At 40.4% G+C, this 13,072-nt stretch overlaps 1 protein-coding gene across 3 annotated transcripts in view; it reads left to right on the forward strand.

Annotated features, from left to right (window-relative positions):
- The window catches only part of LOC145342911 (lysine-specific demethylase 4C-like), a 354,712-nt gene that overhangs the window by 42,053 nt on the left and 299,587 nt on the right, over positions 1 to 13,072 (forward strand). For all 3 annotated transcript variants that reach the window (XR_013886659.1, XM_080188495.1, XM_080188496.1), the window contains exon 3: positions 8,119 to 8,294. Coding sequence is in view for 2 of the 3 variants with exons in the window: in XM_080188495.1 (XP_080044621.1) it covers positions 8,119 to 8,294 (176 nt within the window). In the remaining variant the exon portion in view is untranslated. The remainder of the gene's footprint in view (positions 1 to 8,118; positions 8,295 to 13,072) is intronic.

Below are 13,072 nucleotides of genomic sequence, written 5' to 3' on the forward strand. Positions count from 1 at the left end.
TGAACAGGGATATCCACTGCTTGCTGATGTCCACGGCTGAGGCTTTCTCCAAGAAATCCAGATATGATCTAAGGAGATCCATCAAAGATCTAAAAGACAGTACTGGATCAAGCCAGAGTCCCAGGCTACCTACACAGACCCCAGTTGACAATAGCAAGACAAAATAACAGGTTACAAGATGAAGGCATGTAAAATCGCCGACTCCAACACACTCCTCCCTGATGAGATCAATGTATACTATGCCCGTTATTAGCAAGAGGTCAGTGAGAACGTGCCCTCTAACCGGAAGCTTTGGATGAACCTGTATCTGGGGTCACCATTGCAGATGTCAGAGCAGCTTTTTTAGAGGGTCAGGCTGCGGAAAGCGACTGGCCTGGATGGGGTACCTGGAAGAGTACTCAGATCCTGCGTGGATCAGCTGGCAGGGGTATTCGCAGACTTCTTCAACCTTTCTTTACAACAATCTGAGATCCCTATCTGCTTTAAGCAGACGACCATCATCCCGGTACCTACGAAAAGCCAAGCACCATGGCTTAATGACTGTCATCCTTTGGCTCTGACATCCATCATTATGAAGTGCTTCAAAAGGCTATTCATGGCACTAAGCAATTCCAGCCTCCTGAACTGCCTGGATCCACTACAGTTTGCCTACCAGGTCCACAACAGAAGCCATCTCCCTGGTCCTGCACTCAACCGTGGCATACTTAGATAATAAAGACACTTATGACAGATTCCTATCTATTGAGTACAAGTCAGCCTTCAGTACCATTATTCCTTCAAAACTCATCTTCAAACTCTGTGGCCTGGGCCTCGGCTCCTCCCTCTAGATCCTGAACTCCCTAACTCACAGACTACAATCAGTAAGGATAGTCAACAACACCTCCTCCACCATCATCCTCAACACTGGTGCCGCACAAGGCTGTGATTTCAGCCCTGTACTGTACTCCTTATATACCTATGACTGTGTGGCCAAATTTTCCTCCAACTCAATTTTCAAGTTTGCTGACGACACTGCTGTAGTGGGTCAGATCTCAAACAATGACGAGACAGAGTACAGGAATGAGATTGAGAATCTGGTGAACTGATGCGGCGACAATAATCTCTCCCTAAATGCCAACAAAATGAAGGAGATTGTCATCAATTTCAGGAAGCCTAGAGAAGAACATGCCCCTGTCTATATCAACGGGGATGAAGTAGAAATGGTTGAGAGCTTCAAGTTTTTAGATGTCCAACAACCATTTCTGGTCCTCCAATGCTGGCACTATAGTTAAGAAAGCACACCTCTAGTTTCTTAGAAGACTAAGGAAATTTGACATGTCAGCTATGACTCTCATGCACCATAGAAAGCATTCTTTCTGGTTGTATCACAGTTCGGTATGGCTCCTGCTCCAAGACTGCAAGAAACTACAAAAGGTCATGAATGTAGCCCAATCCATCCTGCAAACCAGCCTCCCATCCATTGATTCTGTCTACACTTCCTGCTGCCTCGGCAAAGCAGCCAGCATACTTAAGAACCCCAGACATTCTCTCTTCCACCTTCTGTCCGAGGTCATGTACCAACCGACACAAGAACAGATTCTTTCCTGCTGTTGTCAGACTTTTGAATGGACTTACCTGGCATTAAGTTGATTTTTTTCTGCACCCTAGCTACGAGTGTATCTCTATATTCTGCACTCTCTCGTTTACTTCTCTATGATCGGTATGCTCTGTATAGCATGCAAGAAACAATACTTACCACATGTATATAGTGAAAATAAATCAAAATCCAGGAAGCTCTGATTTTGGTTTCCCAATCATTTTCCCCCCATGGGATTGTGCCTCAATTGTACTTGAACCGTCCCCTCATTGTTCCTCTACAGTATTCTACTGGTGTCATAAATGCAGTCAGCTAGCTCAAACAGAGGAGGTGTTGAATTTGAGATAATCCTAGTCTGTATGATTCACTAAGTGCCTTTATCACTTATCCAGTTTGTACAACATCTTGAATTTCCCCCCCCAAAACTGTTATGCAAAACAAATATATATTATTTTATTCAATTATAGTATACTATGCCTTTATTCATTTAAAAATTAAGATTTTTCTTGATTAGTGCTTTCTTCTTACCTAATTTCTCATCATTAATTTTTCTACGCTTGTTGAGACTACAAAATCCTTTGGACATGGCAGAGTGCTGTCAGAATGCTGTCACTGTCATTCCTCACTGTCACACAGGAGGCATGCAAAAATAACCTCCATGTTTGATCTTGTTCCCTTTTGGGAGATTGCTGGCCTCAGCTTGGATTAGTTGACTAAGACATTTTGAAACAAAACATGGGAAGAAAAGTAGCTTAATGTTTGAGAACAAAGTTGGTTAAATTGTCAAAACATGGATTTTTTTAATCGATCCTACATCAATCTAATTTGCATTATAGATTGGCAATGCTGCACATATGAAATGTAGACAATACACATGGATCAGTCAGAAAGTAGTCAAAATAATCCGGACCTATTCTATCAAATCAAATTCCTTCTTAAAAATATATGCAGCCTCTGAATCTGCCACTAATTTGACAGTAACCCACTGTGAGTGAATGTATTCATGATGTGGACGTGCCGGCATTGGACTGGCGTAAACACAGTAAAAAGTCTGACAACACCAGGTTTTAGTCCAACCGATTTATTTGATAATAGACTCACAAGCTTTCGGGGTTAGCCCCTTCGTCAGGTGGATGGAGAGTTCTGGCCTCAGACAGAGCATATAAAGCATATATAAAGCATATACAGCATATAAACTATGCTCTGTCTGAGGCCAGAACTCTCCATTCACCTGACGAAGGGGCTAACCCCGAAAGCTTGTGAGTCTATTATCAAATAAATCGGTTGGACTAAAACCTGGTGTTGTCAGACTTTTTACAGGGAATGTATTGGCAGACACATTTCAAAATGGACAATACCCTGAATTACAAATTTTCACATGTTGAGATTTACTGGATCATAGACCAGGAATTTGCATTCCTAGTCATTTTACTTTGAATGGAAAGATGAGCAGTTAAGTTTATCCTGTTAATTTTAATAGTTATTTTTCTTCACTCATGAGCGCTTAGTGTCCACCCCGAACTGCTCTTGAGCAGAGTGGCTTGCTGGGTCATTTCAGAAAGCAGTTATGGATCTGCTGTGGATCTGAAGTTAAATGTAGGACAGACAAGACATGAACGGCAGATTTCCTTCCCTAAAGGACATTAGTGAGCTGGATAGGTTTTTATATCAAAAATGATTTCATGGTCATCATTAAACTTTTAATTGCAGAATTTTATTGAATTCAGATTTTTGTTGAGGTGGGATTTGAACCCTGGCCCCCAGAGCTCACTGAATTACCACTCTAGTGACACTGATACTACGTCCCTACCTTCCCTCCCCTTTCCCACTCAGGTTAAAAAAGGACTTTCAGAAACTAAGGTAGTGGATTTTAACAGCAACTTGTATGTATGAAACATTCCAAGGTGCTTCATGGGAACATTGTAGATGTCACTGGCCACATAAGAAGATATTAGGCCAAATCGCCAAAAGTCTTGGTCAAAGAGAGTTTTTAAGAAGTGGTTTAAAGAAGGATAGAGAGTCTGAGAGAGAATTTCAGAGTTTGCGGCCTAGATGACTGATTGAATGGCCATCAGGAGTGGAACAACTGTACAGAAGGCTAAAATTAGAGGCGTGCAGGTATTTCAGAGAGTTGTGAGTTTGGAGGAGATTCATGAAGGGATTTGAAAACCAGGATTAAAATTTCTAAACAACAAAGTCATCATGGTGCCAGTTATGTGTATGGTATGACTGATGTTGGCCTTGCTGGATTTCCAGAGAGAACATTGTACATATCACTGGACCACATTATTATGGTTACATTGCTCAAGCAGCAGAACTGGACACACACCACATCATGCTAAAGGAAGAAAGATTTGTGGAGCGAGAGTTTTAGTAAGTGGTCACCTGTGCATTTCAATGGTTATTCACTATTGTGCTTGTGATGAGGACAAGATTGGAGATGCAAGGGAGCGTAACCAAAAGCAAAGTCATGGTGCTGTGAAGCAAGCTGCTACCTCAAGGGAACACAGAAAAAGAAGAGAAAAAAAGTGAGTTATGGCAGTGGGAGATCAACTAATTAGAGGGATGGATAACTTTTTTTTGATACCTCACTGGTGCAACAATGGGGGTAGGTCAATAACATTTCAGAAAAGACAGATGAACTACCAGAGGTTGTAGTAGGAACTAATGACATGGGAAACAGCGCTCCAGCGGGAGCAGTGTGAGTAGTTAGGGTTAAAGCTGAAGAAGAAGGTAAGCTTTGAACTAGTTTCCATTACATTATTTGGGGAGGTTAGGCAAGGACACATGACATTTATGATGGCTGAATTGAGGGATGGTGTGGAATGGAGGTTTTCCCAGAACATTGGGATCAGCTCTGGTTAGGAGAGACAAAGTTCATCTAAACTGGAGGGATGCCAAGATGCTTATAGGAAGGGTAAATAAGATAGTAAGGAAGATTAAAACTAGTGCTGTGTGTGCGTGTGCGTGCATGTGTGCATGCATGTCACTTAGCATTAAAAAAAAATTAGTAGTATGTGTGTCACTGTCGTTGGGTGAAAGGGGGCAGCAGAACTGATTGTAGAGTAAGATTAAATAGGAAAGGGGAAATAAAGATATTAAAGTATAACCTGAAATATACATCTGTGTATACAAGGTGTAAAAGAAACAAAATGAATGAGCTATTACTGCTGGATATAAGGAGCAAATAGAAGTTGTAGGCATGCCTGAAATCTGACTGAAATCCAATAAGTGTGGAATTAACTTGCAGTATTTTGTGTATTATGCAAGGACTAGGAAAATTAAGTTGGAGAGGAGGGGACATTATTTGTTAGAATGGGTATGATTACAATGGAGTGAATACTGGAAATGGCACTTAATCTTTTTGGAAGGAATTAGAAGAAAGCAAAGGCAAAAAATTAGCAATAGAACTATTTTTCTATGCGGTAGGCCGCCAGATAATCAGGGGGCAGGTGGAGCAGATTTGTGTGAGAGGATAAAGTAGATCTGTGCTGAGTATTAAATTGATGGGATTCAATTCTGCACAATAGAAATAGCTTGTATGCAAATTGGAAATAGAGATTGTGAGGAATGTATCTCTAATGTTAAGGAACTTGCTTGGGTAATGAAACATAATGCAATAATCAATGAGGAGAAAACAGAAGCAAGGCAGAAGATCTGGTGATTGTAATATTCCACCAATCAGAATAAACAAGAGGCTAGAAAACAAAAGGAAGTCAACTCAAAAGCCAATATTTAAACAAGCTGATTTAAAGAATAAGAGAATACATGGGAATGTTGAAATGGGGATTGATACAGAAAGAGAAAGATCTAGAAAGAAGAAAAGTTTTAAAGATACAAAATAAATCTTTCATGGACAGGACAAATGCAGATTGGAAAAGTACACCTAGTTTGGCTTGGTAGTAGGTTGTGAAAACACTGGGAGCAATGATAAAGACATAAATTTCTAAATGTTTTCAAGAAGAACAGGATATGAATATTTATAAAAATTGTGAAGAATGACATTAAACTGAGCACTGGAAAGATGTGTCATAAGTGTGGTAGTGTTGCCTTTTTAAGGGGGTGTTCTCTGAGGGTCACGCGTTCAGAGTGGACCCTGTGGACTGTACATTATAATGAAAACTGGTGCATTTGTATAACAAGATAGTAGCAGAAATAGGCTTCAGTTTCTGTGGGCAGTAGACAGGCCCCAAGTTTGACAGCCACAACCACACTTGTTCTACATGATGGAGTGATACCAAGGAGTATAATGAAGCATTGATCTGCCTTATCTCTTGACAGTGCCAATGCTTGATACTTGACTTTACCAGAAGTTCTTTGAAATGCTTTCTAGTGGACAATTAAAATAATTGTTTATAAATTATTGTACTTTGAAGAACTTTTAAACAAATTATTAGGAAAGTAAATTGGTTAGCTCAATCTAATAACACAATACATAAGAACGTAAGAAATAAGAAGAGTAGACACTCAAGCCTGGCCTGCCATTAATAGTTAATTTGTCTCAATTTAACGCTCTCATTCCTCATCCCTTAGGAAATTTGTCTATCTCAGCCTTAAATTTATTGAATGATGGAGCAACCACATGGCGCTGTGTAAAGGAATTTCACAGATTCATATTGATTTGAGTGAAGACATTACTGCTTATTTCTGTCGTAAATGATTGACACCTATCCTGAGGCTGTGCCCCTGTGAACTAGTTCCTCAGTTGGGCAAATCTTATCATGCCCCTTCGGAATTTTCAATCCTCTGATTCTTCTCAACCCCAGAGAGTACAGTCCCAATTTATGCAGTCTGTCATTATAGGACAGCCCCACCATTCCATTACCAATCTAGTAAATCTTTGCTGTACCTTTCATAGATATGGGGATCAAAACTGTGCGTAGTATGTCAGTGTGGTCTACTGAGTTTATCCAGCTTTTGGAACACCGTTCCTTGTATGATTGCACCCAAAAAATGTTTACTACATTTGATCATACAATGTTTTAAGTGCATTAAGATATTCTTTATAAATTCCAGCATTTTCACAGTAACTGATGCCTGGTTAACTGGCCTATATTTTCATATTACATCTCTCCCTTACTTCTTGAAAAGCAGCAATATACTTACAGCAGAATTTAAAATCTGATGAAGCAATTTTTTTTGTCATAACAATGAAAGAAACATCTGGAAATATTGAACTTTAAATAAGATCCGTGACATACAAGTCAAAGATGGCTGAGGATGTAAAGTCAATCACTAGCTTAATTGCTGAGAGATAATGGAATGCCATCCTGTTTCTAGACAAGGTACTTCTAAAGCATACTGAAATCAATTGCTATCTTCTGTGGAGACAATGGGACATAATGTGAGAAGAGTATCATCTCATCAAGAAATATCCTGAGTAATGTCCAGATGCACTCGTCGATTGTGGATTTCATGTTCCAGGAACACACACAGACTGGGACAAAAACCAGCTGTTTTAGCAGCTTTTCTGCTGGCTTTTGTCCCAGTCTTTGTATATTCCTGGAACACAAAATCCACAATCCACAAAACTGCCTGTGTGTGTATGTGTAAATGGGGAGGGGGTGGTGGTGGTGGGTGTGGGTGTCACTGTGTCTGCGGTACTAGAATCTCAAATTGCTATACTTGTAATACTCAGACACCTCCTCCTCATGAGTTGAGGACTGTTTCGTTTACCTTTCTTTTACTTCCTTACTTTGTAGTCAATTCTCACTTCTAATCTGTATGAATGTATGTACCTGTGTTTTATCATCATCTTGCATTTAGTAGTGAATAAAGTCACTCTATTCTTAACTCAGGAAACCTGCTTAAATTGGCTCCCTTTAAAACATAGATATTTAACTTGGAAAAAGGTATCCATGAAGGGAGGGATCCTTTTTTTCCAGAATTTTTTGCAACCAGCAGAGGGGGTTGAATAATAAAAGGGATCCAGTTCATCCCGTCCCCCCCCTGAACATCTTGACAAAATGTGCAGTAGAAATGTATTTTTAGTCAAACAGTACTGCTGCTTGTATCAAAGCGATTAGTTCAGATCTTGCTAGGTAGATTTATGTTTTCTCATAATATTCTTTGTGGCACTGAGTTGCTTCTTTGGGTATAATGTAAAGGTTTGTTGTCTGTATCTGCTGGTGACAAATATGTAAAAGTGTTACATCCTCCTTTTCTCAATGCTTGCCCTCTTGCATGCTATCCTTCTCTTCCATCTTCCTTATTCCCTGACTGCCATTCCTCTCTTGCTCTTCCACGTTCCCATCTCTCTTAGCTCTCACTTCTCCCTTCCACCTCTGCTCGATTTTGTTCCCCCCCCATAGTTTCCATTCAGCATTAACAAAACGTTGAGAAGAAAGATTGCCATTATAATCGTCATAAACTTGCACTCAATTGATGTATGATAAATAAGATTGAATTTGCCTGTTACTTCCACAAATGCAAAAAAAACCACTAGCAGATTAATATCTGGCAGTGTTAATGCCACTTCAGATTACATCAGTATCCTTGGGTGCAGGATTGCTTTCATCTTCTAAAATTTTTCTTTTGTCCAGGTAATTCCACCGAAGGGTTGGAAACCTCGAAGAAATTATGATAACATTGACAACTTGGTTATTCCTGCTCCGATTCAACAAATGGTCACTGGACAGTCTGGTCTGTTCACCCAGTATAACATACAGAAAAAGCAATTGACTGTAAAGGAATTCAAATGCTTGGCCAATAGTGATAAGTAAGTACAATGTCAAATATGTATTGTTTCATGTGTTTTCATTTTAATAGTAAGAAAATTCGGAGAAAATACTCATGTATAAATGTATTTAAAAATACGATCTCATTTAGGCTATCCTCTGCTTAAAGTTTGCATGTTTAATGTACTGCCCTGAAAACGTTCAGTTTCAACTATTCTGCAGTTACCAAGTATTTTTGCTGCAAACCTTCCTGTCAACCCAATTCATATTTCTCTGATGTGGCACACCAGCTGACAGGTGAGTCTGTGAAGCTTAAAACAACTGTTTGGAAGACATTTAAGTAGGAAGCTTACACTAGTTAGCAGAAAACCATTTCATCTTCTGTATATAACCAAGGTTGGGTGATAAGGAATAGTGTACAGCTCCAAAGCTGCTGTAGCCAAGCACAGGCAAGAAACCCACTAATGAATACCTCTCACCACAGACCTCTCATGATTTAGCAAGAAAATGGATCTGATTACTTGATTTATATCTTGACTATTTTTGTGTAGAACAGCATAAGGGAAATGTATTGTTCCAGAATTATTTCACTTAATCACGCACTCCGGCTCGCTGAAGTTCTATTATTGGGTAATTTTTGGCTGATACTGGCTTTCCGTTATAACACAAATGATTGAGGTCCCTTTCTATTTAATTTAAAACATTTTTATTCCAGCCGAGATGCATCCTCTCAGTTGAGAGGCTGAACCAGTCAATCTTCCCTAGAGAGCTATGTGCTGCAGGGCGTGCAAGAACCACTCTTGTGACTAGGTTTATGATTTGAGGAATATGAATATGGTCACTTGTGTTCATTGTCAGTCATGCCAGTTTACAGCTTTTATTATGTCCTCTGATAGTAATATTTTGCTCGGTTTCGTTGAAGACTGAGAGTGGTTCAGGGCAAAAATCCTTCTTCCTGCAGGTCAGAGTGTAAAAGGCAAGAAATGGAGATCCCACTTTTTATATGTGGGATGCTGCAAATGAGGATGATTTGGTGGAACTGGAAATTGAAAAACTAATTTAGAATAAAACCTGCCATGGTCAAAAATCAAAGTTCTTGTATAACCAGTACTTGAAATACTCTGATCAATATCAATGCCAATAATTGGGTCAGGTCCTCCTCATGGAACTCCAAAAATCTTTCTTCAACCTATTAACTATTGGAGTGGTTGTTAGACAACCAATTCCATTCATTGATAGATATTTCCACGAGTACAGCGAATGATAGAAAATTAAAAGTTATTGATCTGATAATGCAACGTTGGATAACTTATCAAGACCAAATCTCAGCAGTTTGCCAAGAGTAGATTCGTGGAAGAAGCTGTTGTTCCACCATTACTGCTGTCAGTGAAGGCGCCATCACAATGTAGATTTACCATTTTTAAGATTCTTTGCATTGTTCCTCATTTGTTGTGTTTACCTACATGAGGCACAAAAACCTTGTTGAAAATGTTCAACTGTGGCTAACAGAAAGGGGCGCATAATTTTGCTTAAAAGACTAAGAAGCCCAAAGCTAGAGAGGAGTTTATATTCATCAAAGGAGGATCAATGAAGTGAAAAGTGAATGTGGAAAGTAGGAGGATATATATGACAGATTTTAATTGTTTGTATAGGTATATCAATAGGTAGAGCTTAGTGAAAATAAATGTGAACCTATTAGAGGCGCAGAGACACATGAAATTTAATGGGGAATAAGGAAATTGTAGAGCCATTAAATAATACTTTGTATCTGTCTTCACGATAGAAGGCAAATGATACTCTGGAAGTAATTGGAAACCAATTATATAGCAAGAATGAAGCACTTAAAGAAATCAATAAAGTAATTTGTCTGGTAATATTTCTTTAATGGGATGATGTGGCAATGAATCTTGTGAACCTGGTGATCACCATCCCAGGGTTTTAAAAGAGGTAGCTGCAGTTATATACTCAAGCTTGTTGGGAAGTTAAGTATTTCAATGGATTATATCATAGTGCCGTATGAGTTCCTTTTGCAACCAGGTTACTTGCTTTTACAGGCAATCTGTATTGCTGAATTGAGGCATTAAATTAAACAGGTACAGAGCAGTAGGAAGATACCAGGTGATCTGTCACTGCCAGGGTGTGAAAGACAAGATTGGAGTATGTGCTGAGAAACTGCTTTTTTCACTCAAAAATCTGGCTTTGTAATTTTTAAGACCTAGAATCACACCTCTGCAGTAGTGACTTGATAACAATAGGTTCCGATTGACACTTCACGTCACGTCACGACACTTCACGATGGTACTGGGACTTGATGTTTTGAGTTATAAGAAGAGGCTGGATAGACTGGGACTTTTTTCTCTGGACATAAGAAATAGGAGCAGGAGTAGGCCAACTAGCCCTTCGAGCCTGCCCCGCCATTCAATAAGATCATGGCTAATCTGTCGTGGCTCAGTTCCACATTCCCGCCCTCTCCCCATAACCTTTAATCCCCTCTCCTATCAAAAACCCATCAACCCGCGTCTTAAAAATATTTAGTGAGGTAGCCTCCACCACTTCAACGGGCAGAGAATTCCAGAGATTCACCACCCTTTGAGTGAAGAAGTTCCTCCTCAACTCCGTTCTAAACCGCCCCCCTTTTATCTTGAGGCTGTGCCCCCTAGTCCTACTATCCTTTCTGAGCGGGAAGAGTCTCTCCACCTCTATCCTATCCATCCCATTCATCATCTTATACGTCTCAATGAGATCTCCCCTCATTCTTCTATACTCTAACGAGTACAAGCCTAATTTATTCAGCCTCTCCTCATAGCTCAACTCTGGCATCAGCCTAGTAAACCTCCTCTGCACTCCCTCCAAGGCCAAAATATCCTTGCGTAAGTACGGCGCCCAAAACTGCACACAGTACTCCAGCTGCGGCCTCACCAATGCCCTATACAGCTGCAGCAAGACCTCCCTACTTTTATATTCAATCCCCCTTGCGATGAAGGCCAGCATCCCATTCGCCTTCCTGACCACCTGCTGCACTTGCAAGCTGGGTTTTTGCGACTCATGCACAAGGACCCCGAGGTCCCTCTGCACCGTCGCCTGCTGCAGTTTTTCTCCACGTAAGTAATAATCCTTCCTACCATTATTCCTACCAAAGTGGACCACCTCGCACTTGCCAACATTAAATTCCATTTGCCATTTCCTGGCCCATTCGCCCAGCCTATCTAGATCCTTCTGTAGACTCTCCCCACCCTCCGCACAATTTGCCTTTCCACCAATTTTGGTGTTATCAGCAAATTTCGACACCCTACACTCGGTTCCCTCCTCCAGATCATCTATATAAATGGTAAATAGCTGAGGCCCCAGCACCGACCCCTGGGGCACTCCACTAGTCACCATCCACCAATCCGAATAGCACCCATTGACCCCCACTCTCTGCCTCCTATTTGACAACCAGTCCTCTATCCAAGCTAACACCCTACCCCCAACCCCATGCCCCCTGACCTTCTGCAATAACCTCTTGTGAGGTACCTTGTCAAACGCGTAGGAGGCTGAGGGATGATCTTATAGAGGTCTGTAAAATAATGAGGGCACAGATCAGCTAGATAGTCAATATCTTTTCCCAAAGGTAGGGGAGTCTAAAACTAGAGGGCATAGGTTTAACGTGAGAGGGGAGAGATACAAAAGTGTCCAGAGGGGCAATTTCTTCTCACAGAGAGTGGTGAGTGTCTGGAACAAGCTGCCAGAGGTGGGTACAATTTTGTTTTTTAAAAAGCATTTAGGTAGTTACATGGATATGATAGGTATAGAGGGATATGGGCCAAATGCGGGCAATTGGGATTAGCTTGGGGGTTTCAAAAAAAAAAGGCGGCATGGACAAGTTGGGCTGAATGGCCTGTTTCCATGCTGTAAATCTGTATGACTCCAAGTCTGCACCGACACTGCAAAAGACCATCTTACCCAGACCCACATCCACCCCCCTCCCACCCTATCCTCATAACCTTGCACATTTATCATGGCCAATTCTCCTAACCTCCACATCTTGCGACTGTGGGAGGAAACCATGCAGACACAGGGAGAACATACAGACTCCTCACAGGCTGTCACCAAGTCCCTGACGTTGTGAGGCAGCAGTGCTTGCTGCCATGCCATCCATTCTTGCTGATATGGTGATCTGCTGTAGAGTTTTTTTTACAATACAGCCTTTTAAGAGTCCTTTCCTGCAAATGTACTGGAGCTGGTCTAGTTTCAGTTATTTTTTTCAAGATGAATCTACTTGTTTTGAGGCTTCATTATTATTTGTTCTGGGACACTTCCCTCTTAGTTTTCTGCTGATATTAAAGGGTCTGGTCCATTCTCTCCCAAATTCAGTTACCTCTTTTTGATTAGTTGTATAGAAAATATAAATCCCAATACTTGGTCTTTAAGTTTATTGTTTTATTCTAGTTTGTTTGACCTTTACTTAATTCAAATTTTAAATGCCTGTCATGCCATGTGACTAAATCAGCATCCAACGTTTAATCTCGCTGACCTAGGCTTGCACCCAGTTTGATCCACCTCACTTGTCCTCATTTTCCTATGTTCCACTAACCTTTCCTGGTATTCCATGATATCTGATATCTGTCTGTTTTACTTTCTATCAGCAGACATTTCTGTACGTGACTCCTGATGTGCTAAATTAAACAAAAAATATTGAGGAAATAACAAGTTAAAACTTGATTTGGCTATGCCACAAAGATAACTTGATATCTGATTTGACAAAATAATCTTTTATTCTGGAAGAGAAGAGAGTGTAAGCAGGTGTCCATCACCTGGCATCTTCATGCCCAGTTGTATG

Source organism: Carcharhinus amblyrhynchos, chromosome 5, assembly GCF_965287045.1.
Source record: "Carcharhinus amblyrhynchos chromosome 5, sCarAmb.v2.hapA, whole genome shotgun sequence".
In the NCBI taxonomy this organism is placed as follows: Eukaryota; Metazoa; Chordata; class Chondrichthyes; order Carcharhiniformes; family Carcharhinidae; genus Carcharhinus; species Carcharhinus amblyrhynchos.